Below are 17,041 nucleotides of genomic sequence, written 5' to 3'. Positions count from 1 at the left end.
TGGCATGGTAAAGTGTCCTACCATGGAGGACGAAATAAGGCAGTCCTCCCCAGAAACCTTCTGCAAAGGCTTTCAGAGTACCTCCAGGAAAGCTTCATGGAGATGTCCCTGGAGATTCCCGCTCCATCCCCAGACAAGTTAGCAGACTTTTCCAGTAGCTGTACTGGCCACGAATGCATCCCAAGTCGTCAGGGCAAATCAAACATTAAACACTATTGCTTTTAAACTCTGTACTGTAGTTACAAATGTGCATTCACCAGAGGGGCCTTCTCCGTTTTCAGGGTCGGGGATCCCTCCATGACTCCAGGGAGATGAAAAGGTCCTGGCTGCTGGGGAGAACGGATTCACCGCTTGCCTGCCACGCATTCTCCTCCTCCTCCTCCTCCTCCTCTTCCTCATCCACAAAATCCTCCTCCGTGTTGCGTGAGACTCCCCCCTTGCAGGTGTCCACAGACAATGGTCGGGTAGTGGTAGGGTCCCCCCCTAGAATGCCATGCAGCTGATCATAGAAGTGGCATGTATGGGGTTCTGACCCAGAATGACCGTTTGCCTCCTTTGTCTTTTGGTAGGCTTGCCTGAGCTCCTTGACTTTCATGCGGCACTGCTGTGTGTCCCTGTTGTAGCCTCTGTCCATCATGCCCTGTGCGATTTTGGCATATATATTAGCATTTTTTCTTTTTGATCGGAGTTCTGCCTGCACAGATTCTTCTCCCATACAGCAATCAGATCCAATGTCTCTCATTCGTTCCATGCTGGAGCTCGTTTGCAATTCTGGGGGGACTTCATGGTCACCTGTTCTGCTGAGCTTGCCACGCTGACCAAACAGGAAATGAAATTCAAAAGTTCCCGGGGCTTTTGCTGTGTACCTGGCTAGTGCATTGGAGTTGAAAGTGCTGTCCAGAGCGGTCACATTGGAGCCCTCTGGGATAGCTCCCGGTGGCCAATACCATCGATTTGCGTCTGCACTACCCCAGATTCGACCCAGCAAGGTCGATTTTAGCGCTGCTCCCCTCGTCGGGGAGGAGTACAGAAATCAATTTTAAGAGCCCTTTAGGTCGACGGAACGGGATTGCTTGTGTAGACGCATTCATTATAAAATCAACCTAACCCAGCTAAATTCAACCTAACCCTGTAGTGTAGACCAGGGCTAAGTAAAGTAAGGTATTTTCTGCCCCAACCAGACACTGTGCTGGCTCCATTATTGGTTGTTACACATAGGGTATGTCTACACTACGAGGGTAGTTCGATTTCTCTTAAATCGAAAATGTAGAATCGATATTGCAAAGTCGAACGTGTGTGTCCACACTAAGGACAGTAATTCGACTTTGTGAGTCCACACTAACGGGGAAAGCGTCGACATTGGAAGCGGTGCACTGTGGGCAGCTATCCCACAGTTCCCGCAGTCCCCGCTGCCCATTGGAATTCTGGGTCGAGCTGCCAATGCCTTCTGGGTAAAAAAAAAAAGGGTCGAGGGTGCTTTTGGGTACTTGTCGTCATCCGTCCGTCACTACCGCCCTCCCTCCCTCCCTGAAAGCGCCGGCGGGAAATCAGTTCGCGCACTTTTCCGGTCAGTGACAGCGCGGACGCCACAGCACTGCAAGCATGGATCCCGCTGCGACCATCGCTGCAGTTGTGGCCCTTGTCAACGCCTCGCAGGTTATCATCCACCTTTCCCAGAGGCAGATGCAGATAAACCAGGCGAGGAGGCTACGGCACCGCGGTGAGGGCCTGAAGTCTGAGAGTAGCACAGGCCTGTCAGAAAGCACGGGACCCAGCGCCGAGGACATCACGGCGACAATGGGTCATGTGGATGTTGTGGAACAGCGATTCTGGGCACGGGAAACAAGCACGGACTGGTGGGACCGCATAGTGCTGCAGGTCTGGGATGAATCCCAGTGGCTGGGAAACTTTCGCATGCGGAAGGGGACTTTCCTTGAACTTTGTGAGTTGCTGTCCCCTGCCCTGAAGCGCAATGACACCCGGATGCGAGCAGCCCTGACTGTCCAGAAGCGAGTGGCCATAGCCCTCTGGAAGCTTGCAACGCCGGACAGCTACCGGTCTGTCGCGAACCAGTTTGGCGTGGGCAAATCTACCGTGGGGGTTGTTGTGATGCAAGTAGCCAACGCAATCGTTAAGGTACTGCTCTCAAAGGTAGTGACCCTGGGAAACGTGGAGGTCATCATAGATGGTTTCGCCGCGATGGGATTCCCAAACTGCGGTGGGGCTATAGATGGAACTCACATCCCTATCCTGGGACCGGAGCACCAGGCCAGCCAGTACATTAACAGAAAGGGCTACTTTTCAATGGTGCTGCAAGCACTGGTGGACCATCGGGGACGTTTTACAAACATCAACGTCGGATGGCCGGGCAAGGTTCATGACGCTCGCGTCTTCAGGAACTCTGGTCTGTTTAGACGGCTGCAGGAAGGTATTTACTTCCTGGACCACAAAATAACTCTTGGGGATGTGGAGATGCCTACAGTGATCCTTGGGGACCCAGCGTACCCGCTAATGCCCTGGCTCATGAAGCCCTACACTGGCGCCCTGGACACTGAAAAAGAACTCTTCAACTACCGGCTGAGCAAGTGCAGAATGGTGGTGGAGTGTGCTTTTGGCCGTCTCAAGGGGAGATGGAGAAGCTTACTGACTTGCTGTGATCTCAGCGAAACCAATATCCCCATTGTTATAGCAGCTTGCTGTGTGCTCCACAATCTCTGTGAGAGCAAGGGGGAGACCTTTATGGCGGGGTGGGAGGTTGAGGCAAATAGCCTGGCATCTGATTACGCACAGCCAGACATCTGGGCGATTAGAAGAGCCCAGCGGGACGCGCTGTGCATCCGGGAGGCTTTGAAAGCTAGGTTCCACAGTGAGCAGGGTAACCAGTGACTTTTAAGTTTCTGTACAGAGAAGCTGAATCTGCGACCGTTTCTTTACCCAGTTAATGTTGACTATCCTCTCCAGTTACAGACCCCCTCCACCCCCTTCCAAAAAAATAAAATCAGTTTTATTTTGTTAATGAACACTGTTGTCTTTATTACTGTTTTCGCGGGAATGTTTGAAACCTGGGACGCAGACTGTGGTGGGGAGCGGGTGTAGTGTACTGATGCAAATGATCCTTCTAAACTCCAGGAATGACAGGATTCGCAGTGGCGGACTGGTTGTTTCAACGGAGCCTGCCAGCCCTCCTGAGCGGGACTGCGTGTATGTGGGGGCTATGTGACTTTATGGCAGGGGGAGGAGGGTTACAGATCCCCTGCTGCGTGGCTCTGTGATCCAGGACAAGGACCGCTGCATAAGATTTGTAACTGCCCTCCCCCGCAACAAAGTCACAGTGCAACCCCCCTCCCCCCCCCCACGCACAGAACATGAAAACCACCTCCGAGACTGACCAGGGTAACTAGTCACTGCACTGTGTATGTGCCCTGCTGCTGGACCTGCCCCCGCCTCTGTACCCTGCTAAAGGTGACTGTCCTGTCCAATTACCAAGCCCCTTCCCCCCCTTCAGACAGACTCTCCCTCAAAAGAACATGACTGAAACAGTAATGAACAGAAACATATTTTTTATTAACAACCACACATGAAACTGGGGGGTGAAACTTGGACGGGGGCTTGGGTGAGGCGGGCAGGAAAGTACTTTTCAAATTTTGGGGAATGACAGCCTTCTGGTGCTTGAGCAGTCTGCAGGGGTGGAGTGAGAGTTTTCACGGACTCTGCCGCCCCTCCTTCTTTGGACTTTGGGCGAGGGGGGTATGGGACTTGGTGGCGGGGGAGTGCGGTTACTGATAGACTGCAGCGGGGCTCTGTCCTCCTGCCTCCGTTCCTGCAGAACATCAACAAGGCGCCGGAGCGTGTCTGTTTGCTCCCTCAGAAGTCCAAGCAGCGTTTGAGTCGCCTGCTGGTCTTCTTGCCGCCACCTCTCCTCACATTCCATGTGTGTCCGGTGCATTTGGGACAAATTCTCCCTCCAATGGTTCTGCTGTGCTGCCTGGGCTCGGGAGCAGCCCATTAGTTCTGAGAACATGTCCTCTCGCGTCTTCTTCTTCCTCCGCCTAATGTGCGCTAGCCTCTGGGAGTGTGATGCCAGGCTGGGTTGGGAGACAGTCGCAGATGTGGCTGTGGGAATGAGAAAAAGGTAGTGAATTCCTCCGAAACATAAATGTAGTTGTGAACAAAGAACATAGTCTTTCTCTGTGAACAAGACCATGCACCGCACCTATCACATGCGCACTCAGGACAAGGTCGAATTTTCGGACCTCGCCTTCAGTGCCTGGGGTTTTGCACTGCCGATCTGGGAAGCGGGGCAGGACACCGTAATCTCTGTAGCAGGCAAACATGGTAAGCCGTAGACTTGTGGCTGCTTAAAACTTTAGTAGTACCACTGGCCTCCTTTCACATTGAAAGCAATGCCAGTCTCTGCTGCCAGCAATTTGCCAAGCATGAACTCTGGCCCTGTCCCACCCCCTCGCGGATGTCCCAGGGAAAGATCTCTGTATGCTGCCCCTCTCCCGCCTCCACCGCGTGGCTGTAAACCAGCGGTTACAGTTCTGTAAAGGAACTTGCAAGCAGTCCCAATACTAACAGTCCCCTACCTAATTCAAAGCAGGTCATCATGAGCGACATAACTATCATGAGGATCTCGGACAGCGAGAAGGAAAGGATGCTTCGCGAAAGCCTGCAAAGACCAGGGCCCTATGCCGCCATGCTGTGCAAGGCAATGATCCCGGAGTACTTGCTTGTCTCCTGGCGCGGGAACGTCTCCTACTTCGGAGGACCCAGTAAGGCCGCTCTCCCCAGGAACCTGATGAACAGGCTTTCCCATTACCTGCAGGAGAGCTTCGTCGAGATGTCCGTGGAGGATTATTGCTCTATCCCCGGACATATAGACCGGATTTTCATATAGCTGCAGTGGCAGGGACTAAAGAGTGGAGTAGCTTGGGCAGCAGAATCATGCACAACCGGACACTGTTAGATTTTTTTTAAATAGTTGGAACTGAATACTTAAGCGCCCAGGGTAAAGAAATCATGAAGCACACATTGTTCTTATTCTTAATATTCCAGTTTTGTTAAAAATAAATCTTTAGATGTTTAAAGCACTTACCGCTTGATCCTTCCCCTGAATCTGTGTCCGGGTTACATGCTGGGGAGGGTTGGTAGGGGATCTCTGTAAGGGTGATGAAGAGCTCCTGGCTGTCGGGGAAATCAGCTTGGTAAGCGCTGTCGACTGCCTCGTCCTCCTCATCTCCTTCCTCATCTTCCCCGTCCGCTAACATGTCCGAGGAAGCGGCCGTGGACAATATCCCATCCTCAGAGTCCACGGTCAGTGGTGGGGTAGTGGTGGCGGCCGCACCTAGGATGGAATGCAGTTCCTCGTAGAAACGGGATGTGTGGGGCTGGGATCCGGATCGTCCGTTTGCCTCTTTGGTCTTCTGGTAGCCTTGTCTCAGCTCCTTGATTTTCACGCGGCACTGCGTTGCATCCCGGCTGTATCCTCTCTCTGCCATGGCTTTAGAGATCTTCTCATAGATCTTTGCGTTCCGTCTTTTGGAGCGCAGCTCGGAAAGCACGGACTCATCGCCCCACACAGCGATGAGATCCAAGACTTCCCGATCAGTCCATGCTGGGGCCCTCTTTCTATTCTGGGATTGCACGGCCATCTCTGCTGGAGAGCTCTGCATCGTTGCCAGTGCTGCTGAGCTCGCCACGATGTCCAAACAGGAAATGAGATTCAAACTGGCCAGACAGGAAAAGGAATTCAAATTTTCCCGGGGCTTTTCCTGTGTGGCTGGTCAGAGCATCCGAGCTCGGACTGCTGTCCAGAGCGTCAACAGAGTGGTGCACTGTGGGATAGCTCCCGGAGCTATTAGCGTCGATTTCCATCCACACCAAGCCTAATTCGATATTGCCATGTCGAATTTAGCGCTACTCCCCTCGTTGGGGAGGAGTACAGAAGTCGAATTTAAGAGGCCTCTATGTCGAACTAAATAGCCTCGTGGTGTGGACGGGTGCAGGGTTAATTCGATGTAACGGCGCTAAATTCGACATAAACGCCTAGTGTAGACCAGGCCATAGTTACTGACAGCCTATTCTAAGACATGCTTCCCATACTAATTTTAACCCAAAATCAATACTAAGAGTACAGAGTGTCAAGCGGTCTGGAGTGGCTCACGAGCGTGAGTGCCAACCTCAGTGCAGACTGTCCAGGAACATGGCACAAACTCCAAACTGGTTGCATGTTCTATAGTTAGATTTCACCAATGAAGTAACAAGTGTGAACTCCTAAAGCACTATAACTGCCTTAACAAGGAGTCACAGACAGTCTCCTTGGGCACTCTGGTTTATCATGCCACCCAGGGAAGCTTGTCTGTGTGATAGATGGTCCCTTACACTAAAAATCGCAATAATATTCAGGTTACTCCCAGTCCCAAAGGACCAGTCACTTATCCCAGGTCAATTGCATCCCAGGTCAATTTCCCCCCAGGTCTCTCACCGAAGAAAATGCCTGTAGCCAATCCTGTAGTAAACTAACTAAAGATTTATTAACTAAGAGAAAGAAACATGAGAGTTATTTACAATAAAATATAATAGAAATTTCTCTAATAAAACAAACTCTATATTTCCTTTAGGGCTATCCCAAACTAAACATCTGGGGACTCCTGACTTATGCTTAGAAATCTTCACACGTTAGAGTTCAAGCAGTATAGCGATGACATTCCTTCTGGTCAGGGATTTTTATTCCCTTCCCTGCAACATTCAAACAGGTGTGGCACCTGTCTCCTCTGTGTATACGTGCACAGGCAGTCAGCAAAGTCTTAGTCCTTTGATGCTTTACAGTGGCTCATTTGATTTCAATAAGCCTTCTTGGGTACAGGACGAACACTTAACAATAATTAATGCGTCTTTCCTGTTTGGTGAGTTACACAGTTATAGAGGTATATCAAGTGTTTCTATTATTAAACTTTATACCATGGGCTACAGATGTTACAGGTAAGATCAATACATGCAGCATTCTACAAGTATTTCATCAACTCTAAACACATTCTTATCAACTTAACATCTATTTTAACAATGCTAACACAGAGATATGCCAGACAGGTTTCCAGCTATGCATTTGTCTGTGTTCAGTGAGGCCTGGAGCCTTGGCATGGGCAGACACCTGGTCTGCTAATGTCACACTGAGATATTATATATTCCATTGATGTTTTTTATGGAATTAAGAAATTTTGAGCAGTTTTATTAAAAACGTAATTATAGATAGCAACAGAGGGTCCTGTGGCACCTTTAAGACTAACAGAAGTATTGGGAGCATAAGCTTTCGTGGGTAAGAACCTCACTTCTTCAGATGCAAGTAATGGAAATCTCCAGAGGCAGGTATAAATCAGTGTGGAGATAACGAGGTTAGTTCAGTCAGGGAGGGTGAGGTGCTCTGCTAGCAGTAGAGGTGTGAACACCAAGGGAGGAGAAACTGCTTCTGTAGTTGGATAGCCATTCACAGTCTTTGTTTAATCCTGATCTGATGGTGTCAGGAGGGCAGGAGTCAGGGTTCAGAAATATGAAAACTAATATATATTAAAATAAAAAATGACCATACCTAAAAGAGATGATGTAATGCTAAAACTATATACGTTTCTTTCTTATTTGTTGATAGTATGTTCCTTGAGTCCCATATTGTCTGTTTACATCTTATTAGCAGTAGTACTACAGAAATTTTAAAAACGAACATCTCGATCCTTCAATGAGCACTGCAGAGATACCTATTACCTTAAATTAGCTTGTATGTGGAGGGTTCTTCCATTATGCAACTTGTTGCAAGTTTTGGGCTTAAGAAACAAATGTAATGAATTTAGCTATAAATTATTTAGCAGAAAAAACCCATGTCATATATACTCATCATAGATGCTTTTTACCAGAACTGCCTGAAGGCACTACATAGGTTGTTCTTTTTTTTCCTACAGTGCCGAAGAACGAGGAAACCTTTTGCTATTTTTCAGAAGCCTTTCATCCTTTGCTGAGTGGTGTGAACATCGCAAATGCACCTTCAAACATTTCAAGGTAGTGTGTGACAAGACATTCTGTATATTTCATCCCTTATCATTCCTAAGTGTTGATATTAATAAGAGTTTTATGATAAAAGGGCAAATTGAACATAAGTATTACTCTCCATAGCACTTTTCAGAAGAATAGAAGAATCTTAATTTTGAGTAGAACTCACTTTTTAATTATACTACTATTGAACTTGAAATTGGAGGAGAAAGAACATTATCCAAAGGTTTATAGACTTACTGGCTGTTTTGTGTCCCATATGTACAAAAGACAAATTCTTTATTAATGTGTCATTTAAGTTGATTTTGTCATAGTATTTTTCATATTCTTGTTCAGACAAATTGCAGTCTGATTAAATCAAGTGTAAAAGCATCAGTGAAATTTAAAATACTGTGCCGACTGCAACCTTCATGTGAGTGGGTCTTCCTCTGGCTAGTTGAAAGAAAAGGGGTGTTGCCCTTTTGCAGCAGGTGTGGAGAAGGGAGAAAATTTATTAGGATGGACAAGAAGGTCAGGAAGCAGTTGGGGCCAGGTCAGGAGAAGGTCACTGGATTGCCTTTCCTGCTGACTGGAAGGGGTGGGGGCGGTATTTATACTCCGTGCAGACATAGTAGACCCTCTTTACCAGGATCAGGATGCCAGCATGACTGTAAAAACATCAGTGAGATAGGAAATACTATATGTATCTGCAGTGTTTTTTGAAATGTAGGGCATCTGATGTTTTCAAGTGGTGAAAATAAGCCAATCTTTTAGTAGGTAGTACAACTGAGATTTCTTTTCAGAATAACTAATGCAAAATAATATGTCAAAATAAAGCAATATTTGTAGGCTACGTCACATCTAAACACTGCTTCTCAGCTGTGATGAGCAATAATTTGGATTTGAGCCTCTCAATCTTTTCATATCTCTGGAAGGCAACATTCACATTCGGAGCTGTTTGATATAGGCAGGGGAGCAATTGTCCCTTAATTTTAATTGGAGGATACAATTAACTTTAAACTACAGTGTTCTTCAGCTAGTTTACTTCTCGCCATTGTTTTGTATAATTTTTCATGTAAATAATAATTTGTTCCTTAGTGGTGTTTCATTCATTCTGCTGTAGTTTTATTGGGAAGAACAGTGATTTAAGTTTTAAAAAATAAATCAATTGGCAAAATATGTACTCAGCATACCATCTCAAAGCAATAAAATTTATTTACTTATTCCTGGAATTTTTGTAAAAAACATTAATTTCAAATGTTACCTCTTGTAGCCCAAAAAAAAAAAAAAAAAAAGCCTTATACAAGATGTGACTGTGCAGTAGTGGACCTCATATAAAAATGTCATGGGATTTACCCGTTCAAATCCATTAGAACTGTAATGGCATAAGATGTCATGCTACAGTTTTTTGGTGGTGGTGGTGGTTGGCTTTTTTTAACTAAAATTTAAGGTATCAAAACATGGGTCGTTCTGTAGCAAAATATAAACCAATTTGTTTCTGTAATATTTTTTATTTTTCAGAGGTCTTAGACAATAAAAATATAGTATAAGTAATAGTAAAAACCAAAAAGTCACAACAGCAATTTCAAGGTCTGAGGTCCTATAAATGCTGTTAAGTACTGTATTTGAAGGTACATAATATTGTTGTAATAGCATAGTTATAGCAGAGCTTGATAACTATTCAAATAGCTGTCTGTAATGCCAGTGAAAAAGCAAACAGAAAATAACTTATCTAAACAAAAACAACATGTTCATTAAATGAAGAGATAGCAAATTAAGATTTATTAATGGAGAATGTATCTGAGGAGGGCTTGTGTATGGTAAGGTTAACACTAGTTTGATATTATGTGGTTCAAGAGAGAGTAGGGGCTTAAATTCATTAAAAGGTCCAAGAATTGCTATGACTTTGCTATGAAAGATGTGCCATTGAACAGAATTGTGAAAGTGAACTCTGATCCTGTACAGTTTTCTTACAAGCCATGGCACTTTCATGGTAATACAATTTTACTTTATTTTTTTATCCGTAAGGTTTTAGTTGAAGTTTCCAACTGTTTAAAGGATGTTCTGCCATTGAATAAAGTTGTGTGATGGCTTTTAGGCCACGAGAATATTTTTTTCTTGACTTAGAAAATAGCCTGAACCCTCTTAGAGGTATTTCTATTTGATTTTTCTTATTTTTTATTAGTATTCATAAGTGTGCTAGGCATTTGAATGAACACACAGTGCTTTTCCCTTGTTTTTTTTATTTCAACATGCACAACTACAGTAGGCATATGCCAAGGTCATTTAACTAACTTATCAACATTTTTTCTTAGCCCCAAGATGACAAATAGATATCATCGTAAAATTTTTAAGCTATAAAAATAATTATACACAAAGAACATTACTCGCCTTCTTAAATACTTCCCTAAATCAGTTTTGCCACCTCTTTCTTATTACTTCCTTTCCTGAACAGTCATTTTCTCTGAATTAACCTCAGTTCAACCTAAAATCTGCTGTGTACCATTACTTTTTTGTACATTTAGCATAATTCTTTTTCTCCTTTAATATCTTATTTTATGATTACAAACACACTCTTTTACATCACTGTTCTGTATTGTTCCTCCAGTACATTCGTAGAGGGTTTTGCTCATGTGATGCTCAACTCCTTTGTTTTTGTTGCTCTTTCTAACTCCTGTTAAAGGGTTATGTAGAAAGCTTTCAATCATTGACTTTCCTCCAAAAATCAACCTGACCTCAAAATTCTATCATTCAGTCTCTTAGTAATAGAATTAACTGACCACACATGGCTAAAATATGATCTAGCCTCCCTAGTTAAACATTTTATGTACAGTAAAGGCTGTTGATATTATCATGCAAGTTCCTTGCTAGTATTCTTCCAGCTACTGCAGAATCCTTCATAGGTATGCTCAGAGGTACAGTGCAAGAATGGCACTGCACGTGCTAACATGGTGGGCCATTTGCTACTGGTGATGTTGTGGTAATTTTATCGTGCTCAGATATCTTCTGTCCACCATGAAATACTCTACCCTTTTCTGTTTTCAGTTGTAATGTAACAATGGAGACGATCTGTAACCCAATTATTTTCTGATGCGTAGGGAGATTTCCTAACTCTGTCCTGGAGCAAGAATGTGGTGGGTAAAGATTAATATAATCTTTTATGATATGAAAAAGAAATCTTTGCCATCACTAACTGATCTTGCAACTGAGTGATCATGCCACCCTGAAGTGCTCTAATCCCTAGTATCACTGTACACACAGTTATTCCTGTTCCTCTTTGGGGTCTTATATGAAGAAACAGAAAGAAGGAGGTAGGGGAAGACATGAGGGCATATGGATCATTGATGCTAGGAGCTGCAATGATGCTTTATTGGTCCTTAGTTCATGTGTGTAAATTCCATGACAGCAGCCATTAAGTGTGTAAACTCTATGAATATAGTAACTTTCTACAGTAAATGTCAGTCATTCCAAAATCTATTTTGAAGTTAAAAAGGGGGCAGGTTTGAAGATAATTACAACTTATTATGCAACTCTTTTAAAAACACTGGCAAAAGTGAACTTTTCTCTTCCCATGTTTGTAACAGTGTTTGAATAACGATAGAGCTGCATGCATTCTTATTTTAAGTTGATCATTTTTAAAGCTTAAAACTTAACATTTAAAGAGATACTGTCAACATGATGTATTTTAAAATTGACTTTTAAAAATTTCTGTTACCTGACAAAGCACCTTGCACAATGTAACTATTGCTTTTTTCCCCCCTGACTTTTTCTGTTACACTGATATTTTAAGGGACTTCTCATAATCAATTACATCTTTACTAAATGACTATGCATGGAAATAATGAAACTGACTATTGACAAAGTGTTGTCAAACACAAAGAGAAAACAATTGTTTGTGTGTTTTTGTTTTTTGTTAATTTGCTATTTTTTAATGTTAAGTGTTATGATATAAGTTGACTGTGGCCCTTTACCCAAAAAGATTTTTGAGCTGTTGAACATATTGTCATCTGAAAGTAAGATTTTTTTTCTATTATGCCTAGAAAGACAGGAGAGACAATTTGTAGATACAAAAAAAGTATGTCTCATGTATGAAAAATCCAAAGTTCATATGGAAATGTTGGTCCTACATTTCCTCTTGGAGCCAGCTTTCAAAATAATTATTAATTTCCTTGTGAATTAACTCTTATATTTTTCCAAAGCATACAGTTCTGTTTGAAAGAATATTTTCATTAAAGGTTAGTTTTAAAATAGATAATTAAGAGACACTAGTAAAACATGTAAGACAGACCTATTAAGCCAATTTCATCTCTGATATAAGTGCATTGACTTCAATGGAGTTAGATCACTGATTAATTTGACCCATTTTGTTCAAATGAATTAGCAGAATATGAAGAAATACTTTTTTTGACCAAAAATGTATTGTTCACTAAAAAAGTTTTTGTAGTTTTTATATTTAGGCACATGGTTCATTTAGAAGTCTGGTAAATATACATATTAAAAATTTGGAAAAAAATCTTTTAAAAAACCCTGACATCTCACTAAGATACTACCTCAGATCTTACTCCTTTTGAAAGCCATTTTCTCTTCTTAGTCCCTGAATATTACATGCAAAAGACTTTATTAATGAACATCTTGAATAATAAGGAACAGAAAAGATTTTCTTGCTTCAATTCTTGGAGTTTATGATGCAAAATATTAATGTTAACTAATAAGTAGTAAACATAACAAATTGAACACTCTTTATCCATCAGTATGACAAATGTAATGATTCTACAGTTACTTTCTTTTCTATGAAAAAAATTACTAGAAGAGGATTAAGAAAAACATACTTTTTGGGGACCCTTTTTACTTTCCCAAGCATGATTAATGAGTATAGACCTGTTAAGAGACTTAGAGGACCACTTGTTCTTGACAACATTGTGATAATTTTACCAGACATATAAGGAATGTTTTCTGAGATAGGAGAGACAGGAAGAGGTTCAAAGGTGTCACAAACAGTCAGCAGAAAAAATGATAATTTGACTGCTAAGATATATTTTTTTGGCTTTATTATTAATGCACCTAGGGGCGGGTGAGCAGTGGTTAAAATAGTACTATTAGTACAGAAAATAAAAAAGGATACACCTACATTAAAAATAAAGATTGATACAGTATTCAGTTTACAATAGACATCTTAATCTATGGGCCTTGATATAGCATCACCATTTTGTCTGTTGTATTACATTTTGTATGAATGTTATGACCAGATGACTTTGCACAGTATCACATTGAAGCCTTTTGTTACAGGTTCATATCTGGAAATAATGACAGTGTTGCTTATGGTGTGTTTTATTGTAGTATGAAGGACCACTCTGAAGATGAGATTTTTGTTTTGATGATTTGCTGGAGGGCAATAAAATATTACTAAGTGGGAGACATTAAAACAGTGGTTCGGAGGGCAGTTTTTTATTTGTTTCAAATGTCTGATAAGGAATTTGGGACAGTCAGCTGGTTGGGTTGCCACAAGTAACCAGTTTGTTTTTAGTAAATGCCGCAAATATGTGACAGTCTCCATACAAATATTTCCTTTGAGGTTTGAAGTAGTCACAGGTGGTTTTTGTTAGTTGCTCATTTATAGAACTTTCTGTTTTAAGAGCCATAATAATTTCGTATTACTAGACTGGAAGGTCAAGCTTGATTGAATTTTGTACACAAAAAATGTATATTATTCATGGATGTTATGTAGTTGGTAGGACTGTATTTAAAACTGTTAAGTGATATATGAACTGATGATTGCAGTAAAATGTTAAACTGACACAAAATGCAATGATAGTTATGTAGTCAGTGTCTGATTTTAAAGCAAGCAATCAGCAATTATCACAAGAAAGTACAGAGCAGTATACTTGGTTGTCTTCTCAGCGAGTTTATAGCATGTGAATAAATTAATAACATAAATAGGCAGATGCAGTTGTTTTAAAATGACACTGTCAAACATTACAGTTCCAAAATTTAACTTAACATAAGAATGTCGTAATCTCATAGAGATTGTTCTCCAGATTTTAAATATGTAAATTTAAAAGTATATAACTATCACCCCCACCTCTGAAAGAGGAATTACTTTAAGTAGAATTTTGATAAAAACAATGTCTTGTAAGCCCTTGTCTCTTAGATTTTAGTCACCAGTGTAGCTACACCACTCTATCATCACTAGTACAGACTCACTGCACCAGTCCAGTGCATCTACACGAGGGGTTTACACTGGTGCCACTACATCAATGGCTAAAATCCTAACATAGGCAAGGCCATCTGCTGCTGGCACAGAGCATATACAATTTAAAATAACAAGATCTGCTCTCAGCTATGCTGACATACAGTAACTCCTCACATAACGTTGTAGTTATGTTCCTGAAAAATGCAACCTTAAGTGAAAGGATGTTCAACTAATCCAATTTTCCCAGAAGATTTAATGTAAATGCGGGGGGTTAGGTTCCAAGGAAATTTTTTTGGGGCAGACAAAAGGCATTATATACTGTACAGTACTGTAGTGTACTGTGGTGGGGAGGTGCCCCTGGCTTACCCCTGGGGCTCAGGGCTGGGGTGCAGGGTCTGGGAGGCAGTTAGGGTGCGGGAGGGCTCTCAGGGTGGGGTGTGGGAGGAGGCTCAGGGCTGGGGCAGGCAGGAGGTGCAGAGCACTTACCTGGGGCAGCTCTTGTTTGGTGCAGGGGGTGTGCAGGTGGCTCTGCGCAGCGCGGCACCGCCCCCATGGCCACAATTCTGAGAGCCGCGATTCTGGGAGCTGCCCTCCTCCTCCCCCTGGCAGGCAGGGCCACCTGGAACGCAGAGGCTTTAGGGGCTGCCGGGCCCTGGGCTAAGGGGGCCCTGGGACCCTGGCCTGCAGCTCTAAAGCCCCCTTTGGAATGTGGCCCTGCGAGCACAGGCTGGAGGACTCAGGAGGAGCAGGGGCAGCCAGCGGCTGGAGAGAAGCGGCGCTTTCCCCTTCAAAGCACCACTTCTCTCTGGCCAGCTTTGAAGGGGAAAGCGCCGCTTCTCTCCGGCTGCTGGCTGTGCAGCTGCCCCTGCTCCTCCATGGGCCGGAGGACTCAGGAGGAGCAGGGGCAGCCGTGCAGCCCGCGGACGGAGAGAAGCAGCGCTTTCCCCTTCAAAGCGCCGCTTCTCTCCGGCCGGCTTTGAAGGGGAAAGCGCCGCTTCTCGCTGGCTGCGTGGCTGCCCCTGCTCCTCCTGAGTCCTCCGGCCCATGCTTGCAGGGCTGCATTCCGAAAGGGGCTTTAGAGCTGCAGGCCAGGGCCCAGGGCCCTGCCAGCCCCTAAAGCCCCTGCGTTCCGGGTGACCCTGCCTGCCGGGGAGGGGGGAGGGGAAAAGGGAGGGGGAGGCAGCTTCCCTGATCGCTCCCTCCCTCAGTCACAGAAAGTCTTAAGTGCTGCCAAACAGCTGTTTGGCGGCGGGGGAAGCGCTGGAAGGGAGGGAGGAAGGGAGGGGGAGGAGGTGGAGAAGAGGAACTTGTGCAATGCTCCCTTGTAAAGTCAGCCAAACGACATTATAAGGGAGCATTGCACAACTTTAAATGAGTATGTTCCCTAATGGAGCAGCGACGTAACTTCAAAGCAACGTTAAGCGGGAGGACGTTAAATGAGGAGTTACTGTATCTTAACTGATGCTGCTGGACTAATAAGGAAGAAAAAAATACTTTCATTAAAAAAAGCCATGGATTACAAAAGAATGATTGGTCAAAAAAAATCAGTAGATTAAGAAATCTGTATTCAGCTTCATAAGAGATTATTAGAAATGAAGGGGAAACAAATACATGATAGAGTTTTCAGAAATTCCTTAATTTCCAAGCCCGTCTCCTATATTACTCTAAGGCTTTTGAGAGCTAAACTACACTGTGTTGGGGACGATAAATTAAACCATATAAAATTACATACACTAGTATTTCAGAGACTATCCCTTGTCTTCTTGTAGCATTTTAGCTTTTTTGAGAGAATATTAGGAGATTAAATTAATTTACCTGCTAGTTTGTGGTACAATATATAAATAAATCTTTAATAATGAACGTTGAAGAGCATTTTTAAGAAATATTGGTGATTCTTTCTAATATGTATAAAAACCTGTTTTTTCATAGGAAAGCAATCCTAAACCAACTTTAATCATTGTTCTTTGGTCCTATTAACGTATGGAAAGAGCTTTCTCTACTAATCAAGGTTTGGAATGAGAGCAAGATACAGTGCGCCTGCTACATATACAACATTATTACTCTTATACTGGTTGTTGTTAAGATGGATCTTCTTCCTGTTATACATTGGCCACTACTAGGACAAAGAAATGCTTTTCTTTTTTCCTTTTGGCATCAGCTTGACTTGAACTTGGAATATAATGGTGGCTGCTGTGGGGTGGATGGTTTTATTTTTTTATTAAAAACTTTAAAGCCTAGGAGTTTCATGACTCAAGAGTAATTTTTTTTAAATGGAAAATGAAAATCAAGTGTTCTAGCTGCTAGTTAATTCATCAACCCCAACAAGAGTGATAAATTTAATTTTCAAAATGTCAGGGGATTTAAAAGAAATAAAAATGAAACAATACTGGTGCAAGTGTGATTGTGATTTTTCTTAATTATGGATTCAAGATAAAAAAAAATCTTCTGGCTTATTTTTATTTTTTAAATAATTATAATAAAATAATCACTTTCTTCTCCAAGAAAATTAAAACCAGCCAAACAATTTTTGGTTTTGACACTACTAAAAAGCCTATTAGGTTTCAATTTTCATAGGTGCATACTAACAGTACCTCAGGCTTTTAATGTGCACATAATAATATTCAATTCAACTATATTCGTTGCTCAGGTCAAGCACTGTCATATTATTGTTTAATTAGACTGGAAATAAAAAAAAGTTGTTACTGTAAACTGGCTTATATTACTAAGGAAAAACAGTGATTCCAAAGTGAAATACCTTTATGTATTTGAAATTTAAATAACTATACAAATAAAAAAAATAGTAGCTATGAAGTTGAGAACTTTTCATATTTC

The 17,041-nt window shown here is 42.6% G+C and overlaps 1 protein-coding gene across 3 annotated transcripts in view; it reads left to right on the top strand.

Moving 5' to 3' along the window:
• The window catches only part of CENPP (centromere protein P), a 362,315-nt gene that overhangs the window by 45,969 nt on the left and 299,305 nt on the right, over positions 1-17,041 (top strand). For all 3 annotated transcript variants that reach the window (XM_065408730.1, XM_065408728.1, XM_065408729.1), the window contains one exon: positions 7,953-8,049. In XM_065408730.1, the coding sequence (XP_065264802.1) occupies positions 7,953-8,049 (97 nt within the window). The remainder of the gene's footprint in view (positions 1-7,952; positions 8,050-17,041) is intronic.

This window comes from Emys orbicularis, chromosome 7 (genome assembly GCF_028017835.1).
Source record: "Emys orbicularis isolate rEmyOrb1 chromosome 7, rEmyOrb1.hap1, whole genome shotgun sequence".
NCBI classification, from domain to species: domain Eukaryota; kingdom Metazoa; phylum Chordata; order Testudines; family Emydidae; genus Emys; species Emys orbicularis.
The sequence above is the reverse complement of the archived record's forward strand: the minus strand, read 5'-3'. Positions and strand labels throughout refer to the sequence as shown.